We start from the raw sequence: 15,746 nt of genomic DNA, 5'->3' as shown, positions 1-15,746 counted from the left end.
ATTTATTGAATATATGCAAAAATTAAGTGATAATCAGATAACGTTTGTAAGTTTTAAGGAAGCTCTGTGAAGAAAAAAGGTAGGAATATTGTTAGATTGTAAAAAATTAATTAATAATATGGTGGTGTAATTTAAATTTAAGAAATGTGGAGAAAGTAAGTACTAGGAAGGTTTTTCAGGTGGGAGGAGGGAAGTCAATAAGGAGGAATTTGGATGTAAAAAAGATGTTTTGGATGTATAATTTGTTATGGAAAAAGAATAAAAAAAATATTAAAAAAAACAAAAACTTCTGTAAACGATTAACAATATTACAATATCCTGACATGTGTTTAAAGCTGTCCGGCATAATTTTGCCACAGTGTTGACAAAAGTGTTCACTTTTAAATTTAATTTAATTTAATGTTGTTGTTGTTGTTGTGATTAAAAGAAAATATGACAGGAAAGAAGGGCCAATGGAACTGTGTGTGCTTTAGATAAATAGCAGATTTTCCTATGTAATGAAGGCAAAGCAGCTTCTAAAAAGGGAGGTGCCTTTCTGTAAAGTGAGTTTGTGAGCCATAGCACAATCTTCCCAGGTATCTGAATGTGAGTTAATTATTCAGCCAAGGCTAAATAGTTTCTCCTTGGCAGATCTCTTTTGCATAGAGCAGCACACACCAATGGCTAAGTGCCACTGATTTTCCCCATCCAATGGGTCAAGGCATTTTAAAGTTACTTTTACATCTTTGACTAACTAGAGCAAGATCCTTTGAAATTTGACATACACATTACTACTACCATGGTCACTTCCAGATAACTTCTTTATTGATCATTCATTCTGATTTGTTTGCCCAAGTTTGCAGGGAGGTTAAACAAGGCCAGTTGTTTACTGAGCGTTCACTTGGATTTGTTGGGAGGAAAATTATACAATGTTGCAATTGTTATCCCACACATTCAAAGGTATTTCCCCATCACTTTCCTTATCACAAAAGGTCTGAGAAGCGAGTTTGTTGCACAAGAAAATCAAATCAACTTTAACTGCACAACCTGAATCAGCATGACTGAATCCCATTCCCAAACACTGAAAGTCTGGAGGTGCCCATGTCCTTTAAAAACAGAGTCAAACACCTGTATACACAGACACAAAAAGATATAGCCACACATATTTTAAATTATTTACACCTGAATCCTGTGCATGTTTATTGAACTACGTTCAATAAAGCTTACTTCCATACAGTAGCAAAGGGCAGCTGTGTGCACCTGACCTAGCAGCAGAGTCAGAATAATAGCTTGAATTCACACACTTTAGTCTAAACATGGATGTTAAAATAAAACCTAATAAAATATTAAGTAGTTGCTTCCTTTTAGTTACTGTTCAGTAACAGTAGCTAAAAGGTAAATTTGGAAATAAATACACCTGCTGGCTGATTGTGATGAATTTTGCTACAATATATCAATTCAAGAAAGCCCTTAAAATGGGCTTTGATTCATTCTTAATTAATACAGAATTGACTTTAAAACATATACAAGCATTCTCAACACATTAGTGGTTGAATTTAGCCTGAAACACTTCAGAGAGCTGTAGCTGCTTCCCCACCCCCTACACTTATACAGAGTCAAGACTCAAATATACTCTATTTTATATCTGCATTAGTTTGTGATCATGATCTTTCACTGAAGCTATCAACTCATTATCATTGGGAAACTAGGGGAAGGAGCTTTGTAGCATTGCTTTATTCTATCACAATTCACTGACATAGACAATATGTGGGAAGGGACTAACAAGTACAGTATGATCAGAACTTAGTACCAACTAGGAGAAATGGCTGTAGATTGTAGTCTCCAACCATGCAGTAAACAAAGCATTGTAAACAAAGCACTACCATCCCATTCCCCCAGATTGGTAGACGGTTTCCAAAGAATGAATAACTCCCAGCTTCAGTGGTGCCATCAGAACAAAACTTGGGGACAGAGGTCTAGGACCCTACTCAGGAGGGCCCCCAAATGCCACAAGGCTGGTTTACCACCTTTTGAAGTAAGTAAAGTTATACACATTAACATATAAATAGGCTTCCTAAATGACATACAAAGTTTAAAATCACCCAACTGCACCACTGCTTAGCTTGCCTCATGGTTGGACCTACAAAAAGACCAGTGTCTTGTGGCAGTTAAAAGTTTCTTGGTGTGCTTAGAATTCACACCGTAACCACACAACAAACAGCAACTCATTTCTACCTAGGAGGATTACCATATTTTGCTTATTGCTTAGTAATCTGAAAAGATGGGTACATAACTATATTGAAGCCACAGACTTCTGGCTCTTCACTTAATTGATGCACTATGTTACTGCCTCAGGCAACTATTCATCTCTTCATAGGGAAGCCCAGGCCAATTTTTAAAAACCATTTAGAACAGACACCCCATTAATACACTGAGTAACCTTTACTGAAGTCATTAATGAGAATAATGTATTTATCTTTTCAAACTGCAGTAGACACAGAGCTTAAAACCTAATGAATCTAACATTTCTTCAGTGGGCAATGAAGATCTCTATTACAAATCATTTCCACGAAGTTTTTAAGGCTCATTAAACATGCCTTACATTATTTTTTTACGATTACCTGCTAGCCAAAGTGAGCAATTCAATCAAACCAGCGCTACTGGAGTATATATTGTATACATTAAGAAATGCTTCTTACACAGGTAGGAGGGTGATCAACATTTCTTAATAGGAATCTCTAATTTCCACCATTCTACGTTTTTTTCTCGCAACAAGGCTCATTTATTTTAAGTATCAGGATGAGAACTAGTATACAGAAGTCAGTGGGAGTATACAGGAATGCTCAAAAGGTAATAAACAACCCATTGAATGGCTTAATATTGTGCAGTTAGTTGCATTCTTAGCTGACGTGATTTGCTCTTGCTGAATGGTAAGCTCACCCACTGAAGCTTAGAGAGAGAGGGGAGAGGTGGATGGCAGGACTGCAACCTGGTTAAATAAAATGCAATCGATTAATCATATGAATTTCTGCAGATGACTTGAAAAAAATCTGTTGATTAAATCAGAGCCAGCCCAAAACACTTTGGCACCTTAGATGAGCCACAAAATGGCTCCCCTTTCCTCACTAGGGAAGAGTGAAGATTGACAACAGGAACAAAGGGGCAATAAAAATCTGCACTAGGATCTGCTGCTCCTGTGGATCCTGTCACCTGAGGCAGTCACCTCACCTTGCCTCATGAGTGGGTCAGCTCTGGATTAAATATAAAGCCTGCATTTCAAGTGAGATTAGAATGCTGGGGAACTGTGTTTGTGGTGATGGTATGAATGCAGCTCATAAACACATATCCAAAGTGATGGGCAAGTATTTTGTCATTTTGCTATTTTACTTTGTTTTAACTGGTTTATTATGCTTTTATTGTTTATTTATTATTAATATGCCAACAGGCTGTATATAAATAATAATAGAAATGATGCACGTATAGTCTATAATCTGGCACAGTGCTTCCTTTTAGGGAGAAATCCAAAATTCAAAATCAGTTGGAGGTTTGGAATAAGCAAATCTCCAGCTGAAGTCTTTCGTCCCGGCTCAGCCACAGATACACTGTGTAAGTCTTCCATCACAACTCAGCTGAGGCAGGGTAAGTCCCATAAAAGGTGTTATGTACTAAGTTGAATAGGATCCAAAAGGCAGCAGTCTGACTGGTCCTAGAACAATAGGGCCCAGAATGCAGCAGTCTGATTGGTCCACAGGAGCCACCCAATCCAGCTCCAGGTGGAAGTGAATCCGCAACCTGATTGGCCTACAGGTGAATCCCGGAAGTAGCCAATCACGTGGGGCCCATTTTGTAATTAATGTATATAAAGCAAACATTCTGGGGGAACTTCCATTCCTCCTCACCACTATGAGCTGAATAAAGAGCATGAAATCCACTCTCGACTCAGAGTATATTTCACTGGCGACAAGGATGGGATCCCGCTGAGCTGACCGCCACACACAGCACCACAACACCGCCACCTGCCACACCATGTATCCAGGCTTCAGCTCCGGGCCCCAAGGAGCTCAGAATGGCAACCGACAGCAGCTTCTCGCTCGACTCCAAGTATATTTCAAAGGGGATGTTCTGGGGGGTGTGGTGGGGATGTGATAGGGCAGGAGGAGATATACCCAATTCCAAACTCCTTTCAGCTCAGTCATGTGATCTAGCAACCCAGCAAAAATTACATTGGCAAAATGAGAGTTTGGAATAGGGTTAAATTGCACTGGCAGTACTTATCCTGACGTAAATTATGCTGGCTTCCTATTCTATGGATTGTTCTATTAAGCTCATCTGAGTGCAGTTCAAGCAACAGCTGAGAAATGGCTCCATGAAGACATAGGGCATAATTACACTATAACTCTGTCAAATTTATATCACTTCAACTGGCATGGCTTCACTTCCCCCAAAGAATCCTAGGAATTATTAAAAATATAGGAAGCTTAAGGAGGCTGCTTTATTGGTACAAATAGCTCAGTACTGTCAGTGGTTCCCAAACTTTTTCTCTCTCCCATGGATCACTTGAACGTTTCTGATTTTTTGCCCTGCTGTAGCAATTGTAAGGCACTATACTAGATCATGAATGATTTTAAATTGTATTTTTACAGACATGATGCAGACCACTTGAATGAAGTTTGTGGTCCACTGGTAGTCCACAGTCTATGGCTTGGGAGTCCCTGATATACACTGACTGGCAGAAGTTTTCTAGATTTCTGAGAGCAGGCATTCCCAGCTCTGTGTGGAGATGCTGGGAATCGGACATGGAACCTTCCGCATGGAAAGCAAATACTCTACCACTGAGCTGAAACACTTGATTGACAAAGTAATGCGAATTCTCAAGTGACACAGAGATCCCTAGACACATGCACCCTCAAAGAAAGGAGGAGGAAGAGGAAATGACAGTCAACCCCATTGAATTCTGTGGGGCAAATACACTCACCATTGTCTGACTTTCTCTAGAGGAAGTGACAAAACCTTCACAATTCTTAAAAATATTATTTATAGGAATATTTCTGGTCTTCTCTATATTTCCTTAGTTTAAAGAAACAAACCTTTTCATTGTACTCTGAAGATAAGGTGTGTCAACCGAAGCCTTAGTAAGCCTTAGTTGTGCTTTTATACCCTCAGCTCCTTCAGTCTCACTTACTTCCTTTGCTACCATAGTCTGTCCATAAATACATTAATCAATATGAGCAAATGTGTAGTATCCAGCACCTCACATAAAATGTGCAAAACAGTCAAGGGTGGTTTTGAAAGGTCACTGATACTATACCAGTACCTATGGTGTGAACACAGCATAGTTATCCACTACTGCCTCATCACCAGCAGCTGCTGGTCTTTATAGCATGCAGTGCCACAGGAAGCTATTTGCTGTTGAGTACAGTATTTGCTGTCATTCAAGAAAGTGTACAAATACAAACCCCAGATCTTGCCACTAATTAAAATTCTAAAGTAAACTGAACACTTATGAGTACCAGTTTTATGTCCTTTGGCCTGCTTATTGCATTTCCTAGCTACTGCAATTACAGAAAAGTCTTCCAAGTGTAGGAGTACCATGGAAAGGGTATTTGAGTGTTACACTGACTCCTATGCACACTTCCAGATCCAGCATAAACTGGTCTTATTTCCCCCAATATTTTGTTCTCATACAATGGTGCTTACATGGTCTGTGTACTGTGTACTTGCCTCTCAAGTAGTAAACTTCTACATGTAGTAAACCAGCCTGCTCATTTTGCTAAGAGAGCCCTGGACTTCTGCCCCAAAGTCCTGCCCTGATGATATTACTGCTCTTATATCTTTGCGACCTTTGCTTCTCTAGATCCACCACCCTCTTCTGTTCCTCCAAATTATCTGACTTTATGACTACATAAATGGGATGCTACTTAAATAGTAAATATTCATTTTAAGGGACAGTAGAGCAACCCCAAGCAATCTACCCTTCCATTGTGTTAGGCAGATTTACTCTTCTATTTAGCAGCAAATGACAAAATCTCCATCTCTGATCTGCTTGCCTAGCACAGGAATCCACATTGGTTGTTGAACACAAACTTCCACTTGAGATGCCCTGACTAATGCTATGGAGAGGAGCTGCAACATAAATAAGAGTACTCAGACACTTGAAATACATAGGAAAAAACAAGCCTGGTACTTGAAAAAAGAAGTTTTTCAAATAACACTTGATGACACTAAGGACAAGATTGGGAAATCTGAAAAAGTGTATCAGTGCCAACCCTATATAATATTGTTGGAAATACAGTGGTACCTCAGGTTAAGAACTTAATTCGTTCTGGAGGTCCGTTCTTACTTAACCTGAAACTGTTCTTAACCTGAGGGACCACTTTAGCTAATGGGGCCTCCTGCTGCCGCCGCCACACGATTTCTGTTCTCATCCTGAAGCAAAGTTCTTAACCCGAGGTACTATTTCTGGGTTAGCGGAGGCTGTAACCTGAAGCGTCTGTAACCCGAGGTACCACTGTAAGTCCACTGGAACTTGTTCTAAGGAAATGTACAGATAATTGCAGTCTAAATCCTGTTTAACCCAAATCGTCTTCCTGAACTGGTTTTAAATGTTGGTTTAACTCTTGGAAACACTCAGTACATTGTCCTGAATGTAAGTTCTATCGCTTTATTTCGATTGTTCTTAGAATTGTGCAACCCACAGAAAACCTTCTGAACTTCTATAAATCTGCTCCAATGTCTCTATGCAGTTTGGATCCAAGAAAGGAAACTCAATACAAGTTCTTATGGACAACGTAGTGTGATGCTCACCATTAGCAACTGTGCATGTTGTTATACGTTGCCTCTAAACACAATGCCTGGCAGGAAGTCTGGATTGGCCACTAAATATATATTCAGTTCACAACCAATTGCATCTTCTTGATAAAACTGAATATCCATATTTCTAATGGCCACTAGTCACAATGGTTATGTTCTGCTTCCTCTGTCGGAGGCAGTATGCCTTTGAATGCTAGGAATCCCAAGTGGGGTGAGTGCTATTGCCTATGGAAAGTCTGAAAGCAAGATCTGAGTGCAACTGTTTGCCCACTGTGTGAATGGGGTGCAGGACTAGACAGGTCATTGGCCTGATCCAGTAGGTTCATGTGTTCTTAAACACTTATTTATCACATATTAAGATTTTGCTTGCTAATAATAATCTCAACAATGCAGGACACTACAGACTTAAGTGTGGTGCCTGTTTTATGTTCTGTTCACTCTTTGCTTCTATAACACTGAATCATTTTAGCATATATATATATATGGATTTCAGCAACTTTTGTCAATCAGACATAGAATAGCACTGTGTATGATCATCCACCCATTAACTGTCACAAGCATATTAAGGAGCCACAAGCTGCTTATTGGATAAAAATCAAGCAGAAGAAATGTTCACTAGATATGAGACTAAGGACAGTTTTCGTAAGTGATGCTTATTTGTGTTTCCAACACCTCTAACTCATACATAGATCCTACATCCTGTTTAAAATGATCTGATTCCTTTCCCACATTAGTAGCCTTCACCAGCAACATGCTCCAAACTACAGCCATTTTCGTATATGACATTAAGTAGCATCTTTGAACTTTTCTTACATTATTTATGCCAATGTGAATTTTGCCCATGCCAGATACAAATCAGAAGAGAGTTTTTTCAATTCAATGTACATCCTAGCCAAGGTAAGTTTTATTGAAGCAAAAGAACTGAAGACACAATTTAACTGTGTGTGTGCGCGCAAACACACACAAATATGTCACTTGTGAAAACACACTTACTATTGCACTGGCTCTCAGATAAGTGTGCACATGACAGTAGACTTCTTGGAAGCAAGCTCCATTTCAACCAGTGAAATACTTCTGTTGAACTGGGTTGCATATCTGAATACCGAAAAATACCATATAAATGCTACCACTCTCTTAATCGCTTTATTTGTAAGAAAACCACTCTGATGTCAGTGCTCCCTGCTCCCAACAAAGCAGCCTGATTTCCAAGTTTAAACTTAAAAGGAAAGCGGTGCTGTCAGCAGCATATTTCTAATCCAAACCGAATCAGTGATGATGAGATTCCGCAGGTCAGTTTCTCAGCCACATTGCCAATCTCCACATAACTGCAAAATGCAATTGTTAAGTACTTTAAAATGAAGATAGCTTTAATGTATAGGTTAACCGGGAGTTAGTCCTTTAGAGCACCCAGGACAGTTCCTCCCTTCAAGACACTAGGCTTAGAATTAAGGAAACACTTCACTGGGCTGGCACAGAAGAGGAAAAAACTCATCACCCTTTTAATTCAGCGTCAAGTCCCACGACAATCACATACATGCAGAAACTCCTGCGTGCATAAAATTCCAGCCCTGGTACTCCTTTTTTATAGACAACAGCCCATGCCTGGATGGCGCCGACCCTTAGCTTCCAGCATCACAGCCCATATCAGGAAAGAAAACGAATGTCACTTTCTACGGGAAGAGCTTTGGATTCTCCGGACTCCCAGCCAGTTCTGCTTTGTTTTGTTCACCTGGCATTTTCCTACCAATAAGAAGCTCTCGGACTTGGTGCCACACCAGGCATTTTAGCTCCGCGTCTTTGAAAGGCGGATGGTCAGAATGCGAATTCTTTTCCCAGCTGCAGTGCAAGGCTGGGAGCATCAGAGCAGAAGTTACAAGCTGCTCCTACTATATCCACATTAAGAGGGAGAGAAGGGAGGGGTGGGCATGCACTAGTGGAATACTGGAGAGGGCTATTAATTTCTTTAAGAAGGGAGCACCCTTCGAAAAATCCACGTGGAAAGCCCAAGCAGCTGGTTGCAGAGAGGGGTATATGGAAGGGCCGCTCGCCCACTGGGAGAGGGTGGAACGCGCATCCCCATACAAATGGTGCGGTTGGGGAAAGCCCATAGGAACCTTCCTGGAGAAGCCTCGGTGCCGAGAGGCTGACCTGATCCCAGAGGACTGGAGCGTTCATTCCGACCCCATTCCGCGTGGCCAATTTTGGAAGCGATTACTTTTTCCAGATTACAAGTAGGCGGCGGCGGCGGCAAATGCGGAGCTGCCTGGCCTGACAATCAAAACCCAAGAAGCTGGTTCTGGGGGAAAGCCCTTGTTCAGATGAAGGAGGATGCCCTTCCTGACAGGTTTCCAACGCCCCGCTCTTGTTTCTGCGATGGCAGTGATGACCCGTCGCTTAAAAACCGAGCGCATTTTAGAGAAGCGAGCGCAAGGTGCCGCAAGGTAAGCGCGCCCGGGCGCTGCGCTACACCAGCCTTGGAGGGAGCCGGAACAGGGACACGCTGGCTGGATCCTGGCAGACCCCGAGGGCCCCTTTCTCTTGTGCGTTGTCCTAAAGCCCGATTCCTCTCAGATCCCCGTCCGCAGGATCCAGAAAGGCGTAAAGGATGGAGCGGCGCCCGTGCGCCCAGGGAAGAGAAGGACTTGCCGGTCCGCCGCCAGCAGCACTTACCTGCCAGAAGGAGCCAGCAGTTCAGCAGTCCGCCCAGCACGGCTCCAGAAAGCCCCCAACCAAACATGCCGCCCATCCGAAGCACACCGATCGCTGCAAGGAGGAAACTAACTGCTCCGAAGTGAGTCCTGCTCCCTCTCTCGCCCAAGGTCCGGCAAACCCCGGCGCCGCGGAATAGGAACTTTCCCTCCTCTCGCTCTCCCCTTCCCTCCTCCGCAGACGGAGCGGATCGAAAGCAAAAGGTAGTATCCGAAGGGCGCTCAGCTTGCCGGGCTCGGCCCTTTTATAACCTCCCCAGCCCACATCCTCCTTCCCAATCACGCCTCCACCCCCCACGTCACTTGCCCCCCCGTCCGTCTCTCCCCCCCCCCATTACAGCAATACCTTCGGCCGACCCCGCTTCCTGCCTGGGGTGAGACAGTTAAGATTGGCCAGCAGATTTCTGAAGGGGAACGAGGAGCACGACTTCTCGTCTCTGGCACGCTCCACTCCAGATCGGATTCCATTGCGCGGGGAGGGGGCGGGGAGGTGTTAAGCACCCTGGTTGTACTTGCTGTGCCAAACTGATCCCGGCGTGCGGGTGGGTTGATAGAAAATCGCAGGGATTAATTGGCAGTTCCGTCCAAGAACGGCGCCACTCTTAAGCAGCGGACTTCGCAGAAAGTGGATATGGCTTTTTGTACAATGCTTCTGGAAATCGTCTTTAAAGACTGTCCTTTTTCATAGTCTTCCCTGGATTTCCACAAAACTGGAAGTGTTCAGGTTTTGTACTGAACGTAGGAATAATTGCGAGACGCACAACGCAGTGGAAGCCGGGGGGGGTGAACCAGGTGAAAAAGCCCGTTTAAATTTGTTTGGGGAACTAGTTAAAAGCGTAAGAAAAGCCCTCTTGGAACTGACCAAAAGTCAATCGACCCGAAGAGCTTGCTCCTCACAGCGGCCATTCAGATGTCTCCAGGATACCCCATCAGCAGGTCCTCCCTAACGACTACTGTGTCTTGCTTTGAAAAGTGGAGGTTCTATGTAAGCAGCGTGGTAGATCTTTTGCAGTTCTAGAGGGCAGGAAAACGGAAAGCACGCAAACGACATAAAACTGGAAGGTATCCGTCCTATCTTATCAACCGTTCCTCTTGAGCTGCTACATGGATTGCCCAATCTGCGACCCAACTGAATCCGAGACCAAAACTTCTTTTTATCTATCTCAAAAGACCGAGGTTCCTCAACCCCCTAAGTGATGCAACTACATCAGCATTTGAGGAAACTTCCTCCTCCAGGATGTTTCATCCCGGAGATCAATATCGCTCTCTGTGACTTCGTACCTAGGCGTGTGGTTCCCAATGGCTTCTGAGGCTAGGACAAGATCATCACGATCCTCTGTAGGCGGAGTCTGGGGTCCCCTCTTGCAAGCAGCAACCGCAGTCTTAGGTTTCTAAGAACTCGTTCACGAACTCATGCAACATGAGACGGTTCAGAAGCGTCCCCGGGAGCAGCTAACACGACTAACAGCAACGCTTAGATTTAACTAGCTAAATGTCGATCGTAGACGATGGGCAGCTTGCAATCACAGTTACTACCTCTGCCCTGCCTAATTATAGCTATAATCTGTTATAGGTTTATGGACTAGCACAGTAAATGCTATTCTAAGAAGTCGGCTATCTCTAAACTTAAATTACAAAATTTGTTTGGTGTACCAAAATACTCTTTCCTCCATATACCCCCTCTTCATTATTTTATTGCAATGTGGAAAAGATAAAGGATAAATACAAAAGCAATTGGAGGAAAAATTTCTTCTATAAGGGGTGTTCAAAGTTTTCTTATTTTTTTGCTCATCTTTGAGCATGGATATTTTTTAATGTGCTATGCTATAGTAACAGATGCTTATAATGATCTATGAACATGTACCACTTTGAGGGTGCTTCCAGGCTATTACTGTTTTTGCATTGCATTCAAATTTAGGTCATGCAGTTATAGTTGATTTGGAGTGCTTGCACAACAAATGCGCTTCCCCAAATGCGCTTGCAGTATGAGAAGTGATGAGAAAATGCACTGGAAAGCATGAGAACACTTGCTTCTATATGACATCATCTAGCCTCCCTACAAACTAAAAAGATAAATAAATAGCCAACTCTGTCTAGTCTCCTTGCAAAGAAATCAGAATGAATGTTCTATAAACAGGTGGCCTGGAAGCACCCTGAGTAGTGGGAAGCAGCTAGTTGTATTTGCAAAGCTACCTAAACAAAACAGCACATGTAATTTGCATTTTTATACTATTGGCATTACATGATCGGATGTGACCTCTCAGTAGCTAATACTTTATTTGTTCCAATCACATGTCATCATGACAAGTGTAAGCTACGCTCAGTTTCCAACAACGTAAAAACACACTCAGAACAAAATGATCCATTCTAGAAGCACTTCCTGTGCTTTTGCATAGCTCTTGTTCATTTTAGTAGGGTTTGCTCAGCAGAATTTCCTGATGTCTTGTACCCTTGATACTATGGATGATATTGAACTAAGGTCTCATCCGCACTTTGCTTGTCTCATGCCTAGAAAAAAAAGGTTATGTGCAAAAAGTATTGGAAGAATCCTACCCTGAATTCTGTTTTCTCAAGCTTGAGCAGCAGATTTTCACAGAAATTCCTGATTATTCTAATTTTAGATTATTGCATTTGCATGCTATTTCTTCAATATTGACAGTTATTTACTTCAAATACCAGCACTGAATGGTTTATTACAGGCATATTTGCCATGATCATGCTGAATTACGTATATTATAATCTTGAGGTGGCATATATGGCTATTTGTTCTAGTGATAGAAGGATTGCTAAACTTGTTATTGTTGCAACAATACAGTGATGTGGCCTTGAAAGAGTGGTATTTTACAAAATTGCAAATATATTGAAAATATAATTCTCTGCCCTGAAGAACACATGGCCGCAACAATTGTACACAAATAACAACACATGAGCAGGATGTCTTTATGCAGATTTCTCAATATATATTATTAAATATTAGTTAATGTATTCCCACACAACACACCTGCTAGGTAAGCAAACATCATTATCCTAATTTACAGAGAAGGAAATGAAAGCACACGGAAATTAAGCAATTGGGCTAACATCACAGGAAGTTAGTGACGAAGCCAAAAACAGCCCAGATCTCTTGAGTCCCACAAAACCATATTAGATCAGGATTTAAAAAAAAAAATGATTCAGCTTTCCAGTTTTAAAAGCATTGGTTGGAGTGTTTCCTGAAGACGTGAAAAACTCTTATTAAAATGTAAAAAACAACAACCCTTCTCATCATTGTAGGACTGGCTGATGGTCCTACATCTTAGATTCATATCCTGTCCTTGGTACTGGCCAATAACAAATATCTCAGAGGAAAAGAACAAGAAGCCACAGGGTTCATTTTTATTGATGTGAATTATATAAGGATCCTATTCTCTATTTTCAAAATTCCCAAACATTATTATTATTATTATGGAACAGCTGGGAAAATGTGATTTCTATAAAGCCTTAACTTTACTTCTTTCCCATCACATAAGCAAATCCAAATGCTTTTCCTTGTTTTAATAATGAGAGATAAGGCCCCGTCTCCCAAAAGGAATTAAAGATGGGAAGGAACAGCAGTAGAAGATAAGCCCTAATCTGATCTTTAGATGAATTTCCCAACCCAAAACTCTACTTCACCAACCCTACTTCCTTTCAAGTTCCATGACTTCCCATGTGATAAAGATCCAGGAGTTGCTACAACTCTCTCACAGGTCACTGCAGAGGACCCAAGCCTACTGAAATTTCAGTTGAAACATCATCCACCACAAGAAACAGGTCCATGCTGAACAATGAACAAGAAAAGGCTCATATTCAGAAACTGAAAAAGTTAGGAGAGCATAGAACAAGTCACATTCTTACTCACCTTTTCATGACAGGTCGAATGAACCAGGAGGTAGCAGAACAGTTTCCCTCTAGGCAAACATAAAGCAGCTGTATCACAAATTCAGGTTTGTTACCAGCACCTGTTGATGTAGGACAAGCAGATGATGAGGACCAAACTACTCCACCCATTTATTTTTCAAATAAAAAGCAGTTGTGGCCCACCTGATATATATTGCACTCCTGATTGAAGACTCACACCAGTTTCCTGCTAAAAATAGTGCCTTTCCCTGCTGTTTGCAGTGAAGGGCATGCACCTTCAGGAACAAATAGCAAGAGGGGCACAGGATATGTTCAGCAGCAGACTGGCATAGGGCCTGATGAATCTTAGTTGGCAATGCATTCCACAAGATGGTTACTACAACAGAAAACTCCCTGGTAGCCAGCCACTGGGCACCATGGGGTTGGATGAGCTGGAGTAGTAGGTCAGATGATGACCAGAACAAACAGGGAGATATACAGAAGATGGTACTCAAGTCCCATGCCATTTAGGGTGTTTTTTTTAATGAAATATTTATTAAACTTTTTCACATTCAATACAAAAAAGTCAAAAAAGAAAAAAGAAAAAAAATTAAAACACATGAATTACAATTCCATATTTTCAGTAACATATTTCCCTGATTTCCCCACACCTCCCCTTCTTGTATTCCAATTCAAATTGTTTGTTCAACAAGTTCCTATCCCCAATTTTTAACCTTTTTATATTTAATTCATTTAAAAAAAAACAAACCAATTTTAGCTTATAGACATCAATATTTGTACCTCAATACACAAACCTTTTTCTAAAGTCGACCCAAATTCCATTTCCACGAATTTCCCAATTTTCATATTAATAACCAAACAAAAAAGATAGAACAGATCGTAATTGTACACCCTTTGGATTCAAACCCCACCACCCCCTTTCCCGGTTTCGATCCCCAACAAATGTCCATCAGTCTTAATCTTCTATCAGCCTGGAGATCTCACGTCCGAGGCTCTTAATTCTCTCTCAGTTCCTCTCTGCCGGTTTTTTTGATAGTCCTTAGTATTAAACTCCAGATCTCGGAGGAACTCTGTCCCGATAAGGTCCATATTTCTTCCAGCCAGACCTCCATACTTAAAAGTAGGGTCCAAAAGTCCAATTGTCACAAAAACTCCAGCTTCCACTTTAGTCAGATTTGTAATCCATAGGTCTTCAGATCTCCACATAAGGAGATCTCTCCATTCTTCAGTCGCCAATTCAAACCAGATTTTCATCATCCAATACTTATTTTCCCTTATGATCATCCTGTCAGGCCTCTGGTTTGATTTCTTGTTTTCCTTTGTAAGCGTGATATCAGGCCTCTGGCTCTCCTTTGTCATTTGCAAAATTACTCCTTCCTTCCTCCTTCCTTCTCCTCAGAAACAACATATGTCTCTTTCTCCACACTTTCCAGATTCTCAAAATTGTCTTTTTGTCCAGCTGCATGGGCTTCCTGAGTCAAGTCCTTATCAAATTCCGTAATGTTATTTACTGTTAAGTTCAAAGTTGTTACATTTGTAGCCAAAACATCAATTTGGCCTTGTAACTTTCCCAGGAGAACAAATACTCTGTCCAGCCCAGCCTGAATTTTCCCTCCTCCAGCCATTCTTGTAGTGTCCCAAATCCCCCTCTAGAGGGATTTTGGTAACTTAATATTCTTTCCAGTTAAAATCCAAAAGTCAAGTTAATTTGTATCAGTTCTTACTTATTTTCAACAAAATATAACCAAGTTGCAACAAATATATCCAGCAGAGACAGCAGAAACAAAGTTCTCTTTTTCCTTTTTGACAGCTAATTTTGACAGCTGTCAAACTCTTCTATATCTCCTCAGCAGGCTCTCTCACGAATCACTCCCGGGTCCGGGGGGGGTGGCACTTCAACTCTCAAAATTAGCTCTTATCCTCCAGTAAAATTACTTATACTTATATCGCCAAATCGTTAAATTAATATCCTTTGTCCAATAAGGAAGAAGAAATTCTCTCGACCTTAGTTAACTAGTCCTTGCTTTAGATTTTTTACAAGGCGGGGAGGCGGACTTCCTGTTTGCGCCTTCCCCGATCGTGCCAAATTCAAAAGAAAATTTCCTTAAAAAGTCCAATTTCCGTACTACTCACGGGTTGTTACTTTTAGAGTTCGATTGTTCACAAGAAAAAGTCAGCGCCCTCCGACCATGGCTCGCGGCTTCACTCCACAGGAGGAGCAGTCGACTCTCAGCACCGCGCCGCTCACCCCGTCCCCCGTTCCGGAGCCTTTAAAAAGGCTCCTTCGCAGGTCGGGGGGGCGCAAATGGTGCCCGCCGAGTCACCAGGTTCACAGGCTTCAGCGCCTGTGATTTCTAAGGGTCCCCGCGT

The 15,746-nt window shown here is 41.7% G+C and overlaps 1 protein-coding gene across 9 annotated transcripts in view; it reads right to left on the bottom strand.

Moving 5' to 3' along the window:
• Positions 1–15,746, bottom strand: part of FLT1 (fms related receptor tyrosine kinase 1) — a 136,217-nt gene that overhangs the window by 98,040 nt on the left and 22,431 nt on the right. For 3 of the 9 annotated variants that reach the window (XM_083608986.1, XM_083608981.1, XM_083608984.1), the window contains one exon: positions 13,378–13,477. The exons of 3 other annotated variants lie outside the window; for them this stretch is intronic. Coding sequence is in view for 1 of the 6 variants with exons in the window: in XM_083608980.1 (XP_083465106.1) it covers positions 9,460–9,535 (76 nt within the window). In the remaining 5 variants the exon portion in view is untranslated. Of the gene's footprint in view, positions 1–9,459; positions 9,728–9,843; positions 10,103–13,377; positions 13,478–15,746 lie in introns of those variants that run through there. 3 more of the 9 variants (XM_083608983.1, XM_083608982.1, XM_083608980.1) reach the window with 3 other exon arrangements.

This window comes from Podarcis filfolensis (assembly GCF_964270895.1).
Source record: "Podarcis filfolensis genome assembly, chromosome: 4".
Lineage (NCBI taxonomy): Eukaryota > Metazoa > Chordata > Lepidosauria > Squamata > Lacertidae > Podarcis > Podarcis filfolensis.
Note: the sequence above shows the minus strand (reverse complement) of the source record. Positions and strands in the feature narration are given on the sequence as shown.